This window comes from Oryzias latipes, chromosome 13 (assembly GCF_002234675.1).
Source record: "Oryzias latipes chromosome 13, ASM223467v1".
NCBI lineage: Eukaryota > Metazoa > Chordata > Actinopteri > Beloniformes > Adrianichthyidae > Oryzias > Oryzias latipes.
The window spans coordinates 12647731-12665156 of NC_019871.2; the positions used below are offsets into that span (position 1 = coordinate 12647731).

Consider the following 17426-nt stretch of genomic DNA (forward strand, 5'->3'; position numbering starts at 1 on the left):
TGTGTGAGTGAGCTGGGGCAGTGTGTATGGGGATGTTTTCTGTATGTTGAATGAATTTACTCTGGATACCCATTCATTTCCTATGACGGTCACTTTTGACCGGGAACACCACAGGTGTAACAAGGTTGATTAAAACACTCAAAATTGAATGAAATAGGTGATCATCACTTTTATATGTTCAAGTACACAATGTGAAGGATATCATAAGGTCTTGAGGTAATCAGATGTAAAACATAATATTTATGAGTATTATAAGTTGTAAAACGGTCAGATTTGACCCGAACACGACAGGAGGGTTAAACATATCAATTATTCGTATTCAAATATTTTTATGACTATTTTACAATCAGCCATGTGATCAATTAAAGACTTTCGATAATAACATATAAATGTCTAAAATTTCTTAAGACGTGGTTAAAAAAAGCCGGCAAGTCATTTTACTTCAATTAAAACAGAAGTTTAGCAGCAATAGACACATTTCTCGAAAGGCTCTATCCAAATAATTAGGCAATGACATCATTCAGCGACTATTAGTGACTTCTACATTAACCAATTGCTACTTTTCTTACTCAGGAGTTTGGAACACTAAACCTGCCTTTTACAGCCCAGTGGCTTTGAATTTGATGTTAGATGGCCACATAAAAGATGAGACGATCCCAAGGGACACTGGGGACGGCAGTAATGTTAAAAACCGCAGCCCTTGCCAATTAGCTTTGACTGATACACTCCACAGCACATGGAGGACGTAGTATTTCAGATGCACTAATATAATTATTAACCAAGAGTGGTGGTCTGGCTTGGGGGGGGGTGGTCTCTTTGCCTGTGCTGGGGGGGGGTTGGCAGGGGGCCCTACTCGGGGGGGTTGGGGTGTGAGTTCCAGCGGCACTGGATGGGCTGCCCATCTACACTTGGGGCTGGGATCACTTCTTCCCTGGCACTGGGACGGGGCAGGGCAACCCTCTTGGGGCCCCCGGTCGCTCTGGGTGTCATCCGCCGGGGCTGCAGGGTCTGAGGGTGGGGGTGGGGTGGGGTGGGGGGCTTGTTGGCCCTGTCCTGTGGGGAGGGCTTTTGGGGGGGGCACTATCAGTTGCAATTTCTCAGAGTTCCCCACAAAATGGCCGCCAAGCCGTAGGTCGTGTGGCCGTCCCATAATGATTTTAAAACTTCTTTGGGATATCCCCAACACGTGTGTTTTGGTTTCGTAACCGTATTTTGAAGTACATTTTGTTCGGTCCCATACGCGATTTTCGGCCCATTCTTGTTTTTGACGGGATCGCTGGCCGTGATGTCATCGTCGTCGGGCGGTGACGTTGACTTTGTGTAAAATTCATTTGCAATTTATCCCAGGTGTGTGCACATTTTGATGACTTGCGGCGGGGGTCACATTCTCGCTGAAAGGCGGCGAAGTCGTTCCAACTGCGAAAACAGTATGGTCCTTGCAGTCAGTGACTGCTGCTACGGGCCATAATAACCAAATCACACCATAATAATAATGAAAGGTACATCTGGCTGTAGTTGATAAGATGTATAGTTGAAGGGACACAAAAAAAAACTACTGATTGGCTGTATTCAATTCTAAAATGTTTGTAATTTGTACATACAAAATTAAAGTTTGCAGGTTACTAATTTCATCTATCAGAAAAGTGATAATTCATAATTTGTTAATTAATGTTGTCAACAATATTAGTTGATTGTAAATATAGTTGCATATAAATGTAGATCTCGTCGCCAACGCTTTTGTGTTTGAACACAATAGTATTATATGATAATTCACACAGTGCAGCAGTTTGATAAACTCCACAAAATACTTTAGGCTAGATCCTTTAAGCACTTTTTTATTTCAAATTTTTAATCTTATGAAATAGCTCATATAATGCCACAGCTTTTCATTAGTTGTTTTGTTTGTTTTTTGACACAATTGTACTCCAGATCCCGTTTTAAGGTTTTGTACCAGAGGACACATCTTTGAGGTTATGATAATGACACTTTTTTTCCATAACGACTATTAAACTGCAGATGCTGGGATTAAAAGTGTAGTTTTTTGGTTTCTTTTGTAATTTGCATCTATGAGATGCCAGTCCATTTATGGTAATGTCTTTTTATTTTTGCTGTAGATATTTTCTCTTCATGTCACCCAATAAAATACATGACTACTTAAACTAAGCCATGAAACGCAGTCCACTATGCAAGAAAACATCTAATAGATGCACTGGGATGCACCCTCAGTGTTGTATCCTGAGATCGTTGAGTGTTTCGGGTCTCATAGCATCATACACCCTAACCCAGGCGACCCAGCTGAGGTTGATCAAACCCTGACTTGCGTCCCAATAGCAGTCTACGAATCAGCCCACTTAATCCAAAATCACCTATTGGCCCTCTATGCGGTTTCGCTCACAGATTGAATGTCCTTCCTCCTGGCCCCCCTGTAATGCTGAAACAACAGAGGACTTTTAAAGAGAACGTCCCGCAAAGCCTCTATAACCAACTTCTACAGGCTTATACAAGGTTTGCCAGCCTCTCTCCCTGCACCCCTCCACTAGTTCCTGATACTTCATGCATTTACTCTCATTTGCTTCCTCAATATGCTCTTCCCAAAACACCGTATGTCTAAGCATGATCAGATGTTTTTAAACCTTAGAGATAACTATCATGTCTGGGCGGAGATTTGTATATGTATATGTATTTGTATATGTGTATATATTTATATATATGTGTATATATTTATATATAAACATACACATACACATACACAAAACTGTTCTGAAAAACTGTGATAGTTGCTGTGATGGTCTTTTTGGCACACTTAAGTGAGTATGTTAGCTTTCCATTGCTGTTAGTTGTCAGGTTCGAGCTTTAGCTCATGTGCTGAAAGACAAATGAAAGGAGCGCGTCTTAGAAACCTTAAAGTGACAGACAGCAGTTCTCACAAGCAGAATTATGATGTAATTAAATGCGGTTTATTAAACATTCGATCCATTTCCTCCAAGTCCTTCTTAGTCAATGAGTTAATCATTGATAACAACCTTAGTCTTTTAGCCTTAACAGAAACTTGGCTCCATCAGGATGACTATGTTAGATTGAATGAAGCAACCCCCCCCACTTATGCTAACTATCAGAAATCCAGGATTTCAGGTAAAGGAGGTGGTTTGGCAGTAATATCACAGTCTAGCTTACTTCTCAGCCCTAAAGTTAAAAATGCTTATAATTCATTTGAAAACATCATATTGTCTTTAAGTCACCCAAACAGGAAAACTCCAAAACCTGTTTTACTCATAATTATTTATCGCCCCCCAGGCCCATATTCAGAATTTTTAACTGAGTTTTCCGACTTCCTATCGACTATTGTCTTAGATTCTGATCAAACTATAATATTAGGGGATTTTAATATTCACGTTGATGACCCCAGTGACTGCCTAGGAAAGACTTTTGCAGCTTTATTAGATGATGTTGGTTTCACCCAAAGTGTGAATGAACCCACTCACTGTCATAAGCACACCCTGGACCTTGTTCTAACCCATGGGATAGAGATCAGCCAGCTGAGTGTCCTTCCTCTTAACCCCATCATTTCTGATCACTTTATGATTACCTTCCAGCTTACACTGGAACATCCTTCTGCCCCAGTGAATAAGAAACAGCTTAGAAGAACCTTAACTGACCGTTCTGTGTCTGAGTTCAAACACACAGTTCAGCCAGTACTTAGTGATATTCTGAGAAAATACTCTGAGACCAGCTCCCATAGTATCAGTCCTAATATAAATGACCACTTTGTTAATGATGCCTTACAAGCCCTCAGGAGTACACTCGATGTTGTTGCCCCCTTGAAACCTAAGTTCGTCAGACAAAACCGAGTAGCACCGTGGTTTAACGCTGAAACTCGTTCTCTTAAACAAGAAACCCGTAAGTTGGAAAGACAATGGCGCCACTCCGGTTCAGAGCAGTCTCTGGATATCTGGAAACATAGCCTATTAAATTATAAAAAAGCTCTGCGTAGAGCTAGAAGCCAGTACTATTCAACCTTAATATCAGAGAATGGAAATAATCCAAGATTTCTTTTTAGCACTATAGCTAAATTAACTCGCAGTCAGAGCTCAGTAGAACCACATGTTCCTGTTTCTCTCAGCTCTGATGATTTTCTTACATTTTTCAACATCCATGCATTTGTTACGTCGAGGCTGGATTACTGTAACTCCTTGTTAGCAGCGTGTCCTCAGAGTTCCTTAAGAAGTCTCCAGCTTGTTCAGAACGCAGCAGCTAGATTGTTAGCTGGAACTAGCAGAAGAGATCACATCACTCCTGTGTTAGTTTCGCTCCATTGGCTCCCAGTTGATTCCAGAATCAAGTTCAAGATCCTCCTGTTAACCTATAAGGCCTTACATGGAATGGCCCCATCCTATATTAAGGACCTCATAGTCCCTTACCATCCAATGAGAACACTTCGCTCGCAAAATGCAGGACTGCTTGTGGTTCCTAGAATTAGTCAAAGTACGGTTGGAGGTAGAGCGTTTAGTCACCAAGCCCCTGTCTTATGGAATAAACTCCCAGCTCATGTAAGAGAGGCCGACTCAGTTTCTACATTCAAAGCTAGACTGAAAACATTCCTCTTTGGACAGGCTTATTGTCAGACTAGTTAGTATTCAGAGATTATTTAACTTAATGGTAATTTGTTTAAATTAAACTTAATAATAACTATTTCTTTTAAAAGGCTGCTAGAAGTTGAAGCTGGGGTAACTATGGTGCTCCGGGGTTCTGTCCTCTTTCCTTTTTTACTTCTACCCTTCCTCTCCTCTATTCTTGATCATAATTTATCATTTAGTTCTCCATGCCTCTGTTTGGTGCAGTGCGATTCATGTATTGTCCCTCTTTTCCTCTCCCCTCCTGGGGAGTGGGAGTGCTTCCAGACTCCAGTTGGCTCATCCGTGCTCCAGTTGCTGACCGTTTACCTCGCCTTTGCTCCTGCTCCTACACCTGGCTGTGGATCCTGCCTCTGGCTCATCTCTGGCTCGTCTCTGCTCTGTACCTGACCAAGTACCTCGTCTCTGCTCCTGCTCCTACACCTGGTTGTGGTTCCTGTCTCCGGCTCGACTCGCGCCTTTGACTGTCCCCACAACCACGGCTGGATGAAGCTCGTCTGCTGGACTTTTATATATGTAGTTGTAGATTTAGATAAGTTAATTCTTCTCTAAGAGTTCTGGTAAATCGCCTGTCCGTCCTGGGGGAGGATCCCTCCTTCATGTGGGCACCCCTGAGGTTTCTTCGTTTTTTCCGGAATCCGTTTTTTTTGGGAGTTTTTCCTTACCGCGAAGGGGGGTCTAAGGGCAGGGATGCCAGTATAGCTTAGTCAGTTTGTTAGTTCATTTTAGTATTTTTCTATTGAACTCTTTGTATTCGTGATCCTTTTGATTTCATGTTTTACTTCGAAGCCCATCGAGACGACTGTTGTTGTGATTTTGGGCTATACAAATAAAATTGAATTGAATTGAATTGAATATTGGTTGCATCTTGTCCCTTGTGCTGTTCAAAACCCCCTTTCCATGTCAATCTCTTTGTGTCACTTTGTTTTACTGCTGAAAGGTACATAGACATACTATTGTAAAAAAAAAACTGCACTTTTGTTTACAGAAAAAAGTCATAGTAATAATTCACAATTAACATTGATTTGGTTTTGCTTTTTTTATTTTTCACAGTATGCAATATGTACATTTCACAAACCAAAACAATGGGTGCTCTAAATGAAAGGTTTGGAAACTTGCTATAAATTGATTTAAATAAAAAAAATGCCTACAGATATTGATAGGCTACTCTTACAAAGCTGTTGGCTTTTACTAATGCTACCAGTGAGACGATAATCAGTCTTAATATTGGATAAGCCAGTTTAACCTAAAAGGAGCGTTCTTGTTATTTTCACTTAATTTTTTTTTTGCAGATCTCTCCCCATTATGTGATTTTTAGTATTTCTCTCTGGCTTCAGTAGTAAAATGTAACATTTGGGAGCAAATATACAAAAAAGCAATCCAAAGCTTGAGGCCAGAATTGCAAAGATTTCTACAGCTACAGTGAATTTTCCAGGAGAACTCACATATGCTGGGATAAATGTGACCCAGACTGCACTGAATATCAACATGCTGAATGTGATGAATTTTGCTTCATTAAAATTGTCAGGCAGCTTTCGGGCTAAAAAGGCAAGGATCAGACATAACACCGCCAGAAGTCCGATATACCCTAACACAACCCAAAACCCGATAGATGAACCTAAGTTACATTCTAGAATAATCCTTTCAGCTGCATACATTGTATTTTTGTGTGGAAAGGGTGGAGCCAGAGCTAACCATACAACACAAACCAACACCTGCAGAAAAGTACCTCCAACAACACCCATTCTCTGATGTGAAGCCAAACACTGAGGAACTGTGTTTACTGGTGTTCTTGCTTTAAAGGCTATCACTACTGTAATAGTTTTAGTCAGAATACATGAAATACACAAGGCAAAGGCTATGCCAAACGCTACATGGCGAAGCATGCAGGACCAGTCAGTGGGCCGGCCAATGAAGGTCAGAGAACACAAGAAACACAAAGTCAAGGAGAATAGCAAGAGGAAGCTCAGCTCAGAGTTACTGGCTTTGACCAGAGGTGTGTGACGGAACCAAAAGAAGACAAAAGACACAACAAGCGTTAGACCCGCTCCAAACAAAGAGAAAGCAGTGAGGAGGGTGCCCATTGTCTCTTCATAAGATAGGAACTCAAGGACCTTTGGAACACACTTGTTATGATCTTCATTTGACCAGTACTCCAGTGGACACGGAGAACACTCTGCAGAGTCTGCATTTGAAAAAAAAATGTTAAAAAGTAAGTATCATTATATTTTTAAATTATAAAATAGGAAAAAACATGTTTAAAGTTTTAAAAGTGCACTAACAATGCAGCAATTCTTTTTCAATTTCAAAATTATCCCGCAAAGCATTTATGAGGGGACTGACCCCCAAGTACGCCTTGATGGGAATTGTTTTCAAGACAAAAACTAAGACAAGCTCCAGTAACTTTGTAAAATGTCCCTTGGTATTGTTGTCATTCATGTATAGTATATAGGGGGAATAAATATATGACGGGTTACAATTTCCATATGTATTTCTTTAAAAGAAATAAATGACAAAAAGATAAAAAATAATAAGTAACCATTAAAACTTGGACTCACTGGTGGAGTTACTGATCTCTCCAAGAGCACAATTGATGCAGGTGAAGCAGCAAATGGGTTTTCCTTTAATCATAGCCTGTCGGAAACCAGGCGGACAGCTCTCACTGCAGACAGAAACTGGCCTCTGTGACAGTAAGAAAAACATTACAGTATTTTTTCTGATCTAGATATCTGAGCCAAGATAATGGTAAGATATAAAAATAAAAAAATAGAAAAAAGATTGGTATGGAGACAAAGGCATTAGTTTAGCATTAAATTGCCACTATGACAATTTTTGTTTTTGTTTTAAATTTTTTAAATTCCCAAAAAGATATACTTTACTGATAATTGCAATTAAGAGGTGGGGGGGGGGGGTAAAAGAAATGACATATTTCAAAATATTATTGCATGTTTTAAGTGATGATACCTCAAAGGATTCTGTAACCCATGTAATGTTAAGTCCATTCATGGTAAATTCTTTTCCGTTTTGTAGTGAAGCATCATAACTTCCAACAACCACAAACACAATGTCTCCTGCTGGGTTCCTTTGCCAGTTCACCAGCTGATAGGTTGCTGCAGGATCTCCTCTTTCATCAAAATACACTTTCTCTCCAGACTTAAGAGAAAAATTCACATCCTGGATGTGTTTCACCACCTGTTAACACACAACAATATGAGACTAATGTAAGGTTAAATATTTCTAAATAGTTATAGCTTTTTACAAAGTAAGCCTCTTACTTCTTTAGGCTGTAAAATGCTTTTCAAGGTACATGACGCGTTGACTGCTCCACTGTTTTCTCCACATTTTAACATGCTGTGCATTGCATGAGCTACAGCATATACAGCTTTGTATACATTATTGGATATTCGCAGCTCTGACACATCTGTGAAAGGATTTTTAATGTCACGTAGTCTCTCAGATCCAGAGCACTGCTTTGTGTCTTGCAAACTTGACTGAAAACTGCAGCCAAAGGTTTCTTCCCAGAACTCCTTCAGTATGTGGTTCTGAGGGTCCTGACTTGGGTGAACCTGTAAAAGAAAATCCTGCAAACCTGCTATTTTTGCCTTCTTTATGGCAAAGCCTATGGACCCATAAAGAATACCTGAGTATTTCATAGTAGCCAAATGATGAGCAGTGATCCAGGATTCACTTCCCACCCACTGTAACCCAGTAAGGTTCTGACTCAAAGCTTCTTCAAGTAAAATATCGATCTCACTTTGAGCCAGAAAGGCAATTAAAACTCTTGCAGTGCCTCTACTGATTACTCTGACCACCCTCTCGACCTGCTCTTTGGAAGCAGTTCTTGCTATGGCCTCAGAGTATTCAACACAAATCCCCTCCTTGGTTGCAGCTTCAATGAATGTTGCCATTCCATTATTGCCATAGTCATTGTCACTTCTGACTGCACCGACCCATGTCCATCCAAAGTACTTTACCAGCTGAGCCAGTGCCCTGCTCTGATAGTAGTCACTGGGGATGGTTCTGAAGAAGGAGGGGTGCTCCTTTCTGTTACTGAGACATGCACATGTGGAAAAGTGGCTGATCTGAAAGAGAAAACACAATGAAAGATACCAGACACACTTTGATCAATATTTTACCTACCAAAGATGAACAAATAAATATTGCCAAACCTAATCATAAAAAACCTGCTAACATTTATAAAAGCAGATTGTTATTGCACATTTCATGTCAAAATATGTAAAGAATATAAATCTTAATGTTCCTGACTTGATAAATACAAAGCTAATACAAATATTTACCACTGGTATTTGGAAAACTCCAGCAATTTGTGACAAGACAATGGTTGAAGAGGACTCAGATGTTCCAACAATGGCATGAACACTTGAGTGACCAGAACAGGTTTCTCCAAAATTCCTTTCCTGTCCATTAATGAGACCCATGGCTGCACGTGTTGAAGGAAGTGTTGAACCACAGTTGTCAAATATTTTATAACCAATCGAGATGTTCGGCAGTAAAGAGCTGCTGTTGTTGATCTCCTCAATGGCAAAAATCATTGTCTGAGCAAAACGGAATTCTCTGAAGTTCACTCTGTAAAAGAAAAGTGTCACACACCTCTGTTCTTGAAAGAATGAAATAACCCCTAACAAATAAATTATTACCTGGTGCAAATCAGAGGATCTGGAGCATCACTTAAGGAGAGTGAAGATGCTGCCATTTCAGAGTGCACGGAAAAAGCTCCTCCAATAATAATATCTCCTGACTTAGACAGCAAGGGAAGTTCAGGGCTACCCAGTAATTCACAGTTAGCTGTTTCTTCTTCTGCTAAGATGCCCATAATAACCACCATCAGTGACATTACAGAGATCCAAAAACACATGTTTACAATGCATTTCAAATGCACTGGTCCTAATATTCTACAGACCCTTCACTGACCAAAATTGAGCTGCATGCAGACATTTATACCTATTTGTATCTTTACCAAATGAAAAAACTCCCTGAGACAGAGCTTTATACTTTAATAGATAGCCATGATCACGGAGGTAGACTGTGTTCCTCCAATCAAATCATGGCAGGATAATAATGAAAGCTATTTTTAGCTGTTGTTAATATACTACATGTTACAAACAGGACTCATAGACATTACACTTTGGTTGTGTTTAATGCAAAATATATATATATATATATATATATATATATATATATATATATATATATAAATAAATGTTTGTGTCTATAATAACAATTTTTGAAGTTGACATTATAGACAGTGTTAATTTTACAATTTGTTTGACTTGCTAATTTGTTTGCACAGCACCTTTGGAGGAAAATAAATACTAATTTTGTGGGAGAGACAAAAAGTCAGTAAAACCTTTAAAATGTTATTTAGAACTGCAAAAAACATACAATTATTTATTGAGTTCAGAAAGAAAATAGTAATTTAAAATTCCTCGTAATTTCCCAAGCATTAACTTACTCTTTTGAACACAATGACTCTGATAGGTTGGAACTGCTTTGATATGCAGATTGAGCTGCAAAGTTAATGAAGACATAACGTGTTGCAGTGCAACATACTGTGCAATATCTAACATGCTTGACAACATACATTAGTTTTGTGACCCTTTAAAATCACAATCTGATTTATTAGTGTATGTGCACTTGTAATGTGACGGAGGACCTCACTTAGCTCTACTCATGCTGCTTGATACAATGGTTGTTTTGGGGTGGGTGGAGCCTCACCTGCTCTTGCCCGGTGAGAAGAGACACGACTCAACAATAAGTGCTTTAAAATTTGTGTCACCACAAACTAGAAAGATATCCAGTAACATCAACAAAAGTTGCCATATTTGTTTCCAGTCACCTTTGAGAAAGTAAGTCACCAGGAGGGTTTAACAAGTCACCAAAGTTAAAGTCCTAGGAGTTGTCACGCATCTCGACGTGTGAAATTTGTTCTCAGTATTTGACCTATTCCCTGGGGGAGTGGTGACACAGCCATTTGGTTGTTTAACACCCCAGTTTAACCCCTTAATGCTGAATGTGAAGCAGTAAGGTATTGGGTCCCATTCTTAGATTCTGGTATGACTCGGTCATGCTTTGAACTAACAACTTTCCAGTCTCAGGGCGAACACTCTGTTAGCAATGAATCAGGATGTTTTTAGACTAACATAGAATGTCCTTGGTCACATTTGTAATTGATCTTTCCTTAATCCTCGTTTAATGTTCAGATGTACAGACCACTTTATCTGTCAGCATTTGATAAGGGGTGTTTCATGTTTGCCCAATAAATCATCTATTTTGGACTACAATGACCCTTTGGACAGTGTAGGTCCACATGCGTTTAGGAACTGTTTTCAATAAGCATCCATCTGCCAATCTCAAAAAGTGTATGCCATCCTCTCTCGATAGGACTTTTTTAATGGGGTGTTAGTTTTAGCACACACTAGTGAGTATGTTAGCTTTCCATTGATGTTAGTTGCTATATCAGTTGCATCCTGCTCCACGTGCTGCTCAAAAGCCCTTTTTCACGTCAACTCATTTGTGTCTCTTTGTTCTACTGCTGTACAGGCACCTGCTGGATGCTTTTGTAAAGACATTTCCTCTTTTGTTTGCAGAAAAAAATTCTGAAAATAGAACATGTTGTGTAAAGTACAGTGACCATTAACATTCATTTGGTTTTCCATTTTTATTTTTCACAGAATGCAATCTGTACATTTCACAAACCAAAACCATGGTTGCTCTAAATGGAATGTTTGGAAACTAAAAAAAATTTTAATTAATTTTAAATATTTTTTTTTTTACAAATATACGTAGGCTACACTTTTTAACCTTTTGGTTTCCACTAAAGCTGGTACCAGTGAGACGATAATCGGGTAATTGAATAAGCCAATTTAACTAAAAGGAAACTTACTTATCATTTTCACTTAATTGTTTTTTTTGCAGATCTCTCCCCATTATGTGATTTTTAGTATTCCTCTCTGGCTTTAGAAGTAAAATGTAACATTTGGGAGCAAATATACAGAAAAGCAATCCAAAGCTTGAGGCCAGAATTGCAAAGATTTCTACAGCTACAGTGAATTTTCCAGGAGAACTCACATATGCTGGGATAAATGTGACCCAGACTGCACTGAATATCAACATGCTGAATGTGATGAATTTTGCTTCATTAAAATTGTCAGGCAGCTTTCGGGCTAAAAAGGCAAGGATCAGACATAACACCGCCAGAAGTCCGATATACCCTAACACAACCCAAAACCCGATAGATGAACCTAAGTTACATTCTAGAATAATCCTTTCAGCTGCATACATTGTAATTTTGTGTGGAAATGGTGGAGCCAGAGCTAACCATACAACACAAACCAACACCTGCAGAAAAGTACCTCCAACAACACCCATTCTCTGATGTGAAGCCAAACACTGAGGAACTGTGTTGGCTGGTGTTCTTGCTTTAAAGGCTATCACTACTGTAATAGTTTTAGTCAGAATACATGAAATACACAAGGCAAAGGCTATGCCAAATGCTACATGGCGAAGCATGCAGGACCAGTCAGTGGGCCGGCCAATGAAGGTCAGAGAACACAAGAAACACAAAGTCAAGGAGAATAGCAAGAGGAAGCTCAGCTCAGAGTTACTGGCTTTGACCAGAGGTGTGTGACGGAACCAAAAGAAGACAAAAGACACAACAAGCGTTAGACCCGCTCCAAACAAAGAGAAAGCAGTGAGGAGGGTGCCCATTGTCTCTTCATAAGATAGGAACTCAAGGACCTTTGGAACACACTTGTTATGATCTTCATTTGACCAGTACTCCAGTGGACACGGAGAACACTCTGCAGAATCTGCTTGGAAAAAATAAAACATAAAAATATTTAATGGTGTGAATGAAAAGATTTAATTAAACTTGTAAATGGCTAGCAATTATATATATATATATATAAATATATATATATATATATATATAGAGAGAGAGAGAGAGAGAGAGAGAGAGAGTTGTTATATAAGATGCTATCTTTCGTTCTTGGTCTTTTTTAAGAGTTTAAGTTTTTATGCAACTTTTTGTTGCATAAAAAGCAGATCTCTGTTTGATACAGAGATCTGCTTTCTTTATAAGATGGTATAGTCTTTATTTTTTTAACCCAAGATGTTTGTTGATATGGAAGAGGATTGTAGCGAGTCTTTTTCCTGTCATATTGCCGTTGTATTCCCAAGAACTTCCATTTGCATTAATACAAATGGAAACTATTATGTATTGGTAAAAGTCTTGAACAGAAGAATCATCTGTAATAAAGGTCCTCATATTCTATAGATCCAGGGGGAAGGTATGTATCAATGGGAATGTATAAGTGCAAATGTTCTGCCTTAAAAAAACGTACATCAACTGTCCAAATGATAGGACATATTCATACTTTGGGTGAATACAACATAAAAGAAAATCTAGATTATGATGTAACCAATAATTTTCTAAATAATAAATCAATTTATAGTAATGCAGTAACCCAAAATTAAAGTAAGAAGTGTGGTAGCATGAACTCACTGGTGCAGTTACTGATCTCTCCAGCAGCACAGGTGATGCAGGAGAAGCAGCAGATGGGTTTTCCTTTAATTATAGCCTGTCGGAAACCAGGTGGACAGCTCTCACTGCAGACAGAAACTGGCCTCTGTGACAGTAAAAAAACATTTCAGCATTTTTTCTGATGCAGATATCTGAGACAAGATGATGTGTAACATTAACATGGCAACAAAATGTAAGGAGTTGTGTAGTTATTAATGACCTATATGTGCACATCACTGTACATTAGAAGAAAAACTTTGTATAATAGCCCATATATACAATCAAACATTTTAACAAGAGCAACAAAAATATTTTACATGGCATATACATTGGATTATTAAAAAGGCCAAAATGACCAGATAATTACAATAATGATTGTTTGAATTCCTAAAGTGACAGACTTTATAGTTCATAATTATTTGTCCTGTTTTCCATGGTGCTTGTATTTTTTCTGTATGATCAATATGTCACAATGCTCTGCTTACACCCTAAGCACTGCATCATGTTATTTCCTATTAATCTTAATGAAGGAATTATAAAGACGAAAGTTGAAAGAAGAGCAATTTACAAATGTAGGCCCAAGTCTTAAATGTATTTAATCATCTTAGATGATAATACCTCAAAGGATTCTGTAACCCATGTAATGTTAAGTCCATTCATGGTAAATTCTTTTCCGTTTTGTAGTGAAGCATCATAACTTCCAACAACCACAAACACAATGTCTCCTGCTGGGTTCCTTTGCCAGTTCACCAGCTGATAGGTTGCTGCAGGATCTCCTCTTTCATCAAAATACACTTTCTCTCCTGACTCAAGAGAAAAATTCACATCCTGGATGTGTTTCACCACCTGTTAAAACACAAAAATACGAGACTAATGTAAGGTTGAATATTTCTAGATAGTTATAGCTTTTTACAAAGTAAGCCTCTTACTTCTTTAGGCTGTAAAATGCTTTTCAAGGTACATGACGCGTTGACTGTTTCACTGTTTTCTCCACATTTTAACATGCTGTGCATTGCATGAGCTACAGCATATACAGCTTTGTATACATTATTGGATATTCGCAGCTCTGACACATCTGTGAAAGGATTTTTAATGTCACGTAGTCTCTCAGATCCAGAGCACTGCTTTGTGTCTTGCAAACCTGACTGAAAACTGCAGCCAAAGGTTTCTTCCCAGAACTCCTTCAGTATGTGGTTCTGAGGGTCCTGACTTGGGTGAACCTGTAAAAGAAAATCCTGCAAACCTGCTATTTTTGCCTTCTTTATGGCAAAGCCTATGGACCCATAAAGAATACCTGAGTATTTCATAGTAGCCAAATGATGAGCAGTGATCCAGGATTCACTTCCCACCCACTGTAACCCAGTGAGGTTCTGACTCAAAGCTGCCTCAAGTAAAGCATCCATCTCATCATATGACAGAAAGGCAATTAAAACTCTTGCAGTGCCTCTACTGATTACTCTGACCACCCTCTCAACTTGCTCTTTGGAAGCAGTTCTTGCTATGGCCTCAGAGTATTCAACACAAATCCCCTCCTTGGTTGCAGCTTCAATGAATGTTGCCATTCCATTATTGCCATAGTCATTGTCACTTCTGACTGCACCGACCCATGTCCATCCAAAGTACTTTACCAGCTGAGCCAGTGCCCTGCTCTGATAGTAGTCACTGGGGATGGTTCTGAAGAAGGAGGGGTGCTCCTTTCTGTTACTGAGACATGCACATGTGGAAAAGTGGCTGATCTGAATGAAAAAACACAATGAAAGATACTAGACAGACTTTGATCAACATTTTACCTATACCAGAGATAAAAAAATAAATATTGCCAAACCTATTCATAAAAAACCTGTTGACACGAAGTGCCTGATTTGAATTAGTAAAATAGCAAAATGCATATTTACCACTGGTATTTGGAAAATTCCAGCAATTTGTGACAAGACGAGGGTTGAAGAGGACTCAGATGTTCCAACGATAACATGAACAGTTGAGTGACCAGAGCAGGTTTTTCCAAAACTTCTTTCCTGTCCATTAATGAGACCCATGGCTGCACGTGTTGAAGGAAGTGTTGAACCACAGCTGTCAAATATTTTATAACCAACTGAGATGTTCGGCAGTAAAGAGCTACTTTTGTTGATCTCCTCAATGGCAAAAATCATTGTCTGAGCAAAACGGAATTCTCTGAAGTTCAATCTGTGAAAAGAATTTAAATTTATGCTGATCTTTTTTTTAACCAAGTATCTATTCTAAAAGAAAACAATAAGCCAATACCTGGTGCAAATCAGAGGATCTGGAGCATCACTCAAGGAGAATGAAGACGCTACTATTTGAGAGTGCACGGAAAAAGCTCCTCCAATAATGATATCTCCAGACTTAGACAGCAAGGGAAACTCAGGGCTACCCAGCATTTCACAGACAGCAGAGTCGTCTTCTGCTAAGATTTCCATAACTACCAACAATGACATTACAAATATATAGACATACATGTTTACCAATTGTTTAAGATCTTCTAATCTCATGTCTCAAAAAACATATCCTTCTATTTGCAGATAAATATATAGTTTCTACAGAAGTTGAAGACTGAGGCTTTCTGAGCTGCCTTTGGCAAACACTTACATTTATCTACTAACATATGGGTGCACACATTCTAGAGACACGCCTTCAGTCGCCAATGAACTGTATGATTCATTCTTGTAAAGGCTATTGTTGAGTTTTTTTGAATCACACTGTGGTTCTTCATATTTAAAAATGTTTTCAATGTTATCTTTAAAAGTGTAGATTTACTTGCAGTAATTAATAAAGCAATCGATTTTTAGGCTTTGACATAAAATGTTCCATCAGTTCATGGCCTGGGGGACTCAAGTAATGTATTGGTTTAAATGAACCAAGCATCCACTAGATTAAGCAACTCTAAATGACTCAAATTATGACTTAAAATCAATATATATAAACAAATATAAAACAAAAACGGATGGATTTTGAAGTAACACATGCACTTATGCCTGATTTAAAAAAAATGTGATTATGATGCTTTTAACATGTTCCTTTGGGATTTTTCTTATGATGGAGGACACATATAACAAAATTAAATCTTAAAGTTGCATTTGTGAGTATTTCTTAATTAAAATAGTCATAGCAGGAGCAGACGCATTAAGGCTGTTCAAAAAGTAAAGCCATAAGCTCCCTGCTCTGCTCCATTCTGATAGATCCATTTGCAGACAAATAGCTGGATGTATGTCTTTGTTTTCCTACTTTGTATTTATTGATTCTTGTTTTTAGCTAGCTCAAAACTGTACAGCTGGATAGGTCCAATATTGCTCACCATTTTTGTAATGTTTGGTTAGTGGTGGGAGGGGCTGTAAACAAGCGAGAGGGCATGAAGACACGTAGATGATGGGAAAGGGTATAGGCTTACTCTGCACTAACAGTTCCACCCACGAGTTCCCGAGGCTCTGAAGAAACTATGTCCCAGAAAATGAAACATTTTTTAATGTTGGTAAAAAATGGTATAATCACAATTAAAAGACTCCTGCGAACGCTTTACAATATCAAAAGATGATCAGAGTGGGACTTTAAGACGGTGTAGTCAGATTTAAAAAAATGTGCTCGTGATGAAAAACCTTATGCTTTTGATTTCATTCTATCAAAAAAATACACATAATATTTATTAAATGTAAAAAACTATCTGTTATCATAAGTTCCTGCCCTAAAGTTAGCACAAAGGAGATATGAAATCTTACATGGCCAATAAAGATGTAATAGCCTTTTGTGCAAATAATTAAATTAATCATTTAATTATTTATTTAATCATTTAATCAGAGTTGTATCTTATTCCAGGTTATCTTTAAATAAACTTTGGCGTAAATTTTATTTATTTGTACGGAGCCCTTGTCCTGACATTAAGATATTAAAATATATCTTGTTCCCACAGATTAATATCTTGTTTCCTCAGATTAATTTCTCGTTCGTACGAAATACTATTCCGTCCCACAAGATACTATTGCATTCCCTCGAAATACTATCCCGTTCCCTCGAAATGATTAACTCGTGCGAACGCAATAATTATTGCGTTCAAACGCAATAATTAATGCGTTCGAATGCAATAATTATTCACGTTATTCATCATTGGCCAATCACCGTGTCCCTGTAACCCAGGTGTAACAACAAGACCAATGATTGACCGCAAAGCATTCTGGGAAACGTGACGTACTGCTCTTGTTGTTATGCTACGACCTAAAGGTAAGTGCATTAGGCGGAGCAGC

General features: G+C 38.5%; 2 protein-coding genes across 2 annotated transcripts; both read right to left on the reverse strand.

The window, feature by feature from the left end:
* Positions 1 to 5905: 5905 nt before the first annotated feature.
* LOC111948491 (extracellular calcium-sensing receptor-like) lies at positions 5906 to 9476 on the reverse strand. The gene is made up of 6 exons (XM_023961857.1): positions 9290 to 9476; positions 8930 to 9218; positions 7907 to 8713; positions 7596 to 7823; positions 7190 to 7313; positions 5906 to 6816 (listed from the first exon to the last, which is right to left on the reverse strand). Exons 1-6 carry the CDS (start codon positions 9463 to 9465, stop codon positions 5906 to 5908), a joined length of 2535 nt encoding a protein of 844 aa, XP_023817625.1. The 5' UTR covers positions 9466 to 9476.
* A 2055-nt stretch (positions 9477 to 11531) lies between these two features.
* LOC101174520 (extracellular calcium-sensing receptor-like) lies at positions 11532 to 15611 on the reverse strand. Its single transcript, XM_023961858.1, has 6 exons — positions 15436 to 15611; positions 15069 to 15357; positions 14103 to 14909; positions 13792 to 14019; positions 13156 to 13279; positions 11532 to 12460 (listed from the first exon to the last, which is right to left on the reverse strand). Exons 1-6 carry the CDS (start codon positions 15609 to 15611, stop codon positions 11532 to 11534), a joined length of 2553 nt encoding a protein of 850 aa, XP_023817626.1.
* Between the last annotated feature and the right edge of the window lie 1815 nt (positions 15612 to 17426).

Bases quoted from the DNA above. Each gene is read 5' to 3' on its own strand.
- LOC111948491 (XM_023961857.1), bottom strand. From the start codon at position 9,465: ATGGGCATCTTAGCAGAAGAAGAAACAGCTAACTGTGAATTACTGGGT. The intron at 7,824-7,906 runs GTAAGAGGCTTA...GTGTGTTAACAG, and splicing joins GCATTTTACAGCCTAAAGAA to GTGGTGAAACACATCCAGGA. The intron at 6,817-7,189 runs GTGAGTCCAAGT...TTTCAAATGCAG, and splicing joins AGAGATCAGTAACTCCACCA to ACTCTGCAGAGTGTTCTCCG.
- LOC101174520 (XM_023961858.1), bottom strand. From the start codon at position 15,611: ATGGAAATCTTAGCAGAAGACGACTCTGCTGTCTGTGAAATGCTGGGT. The intron at 15,358-15,435 runs GTATTGGCTTAT...TTCTTTTCACAG, and splicing joins GATCCTCTGATTTGCACCAG to ATTGAACTTCAGAGAATTCC. The intron at 14,020-14,102 runs GTAAGAGGCTTA...GTGTTTTAACAG, and splicing joins GCATTTTACAGCCTAAAGAA to GTGGTGAAACACATCCAGGA.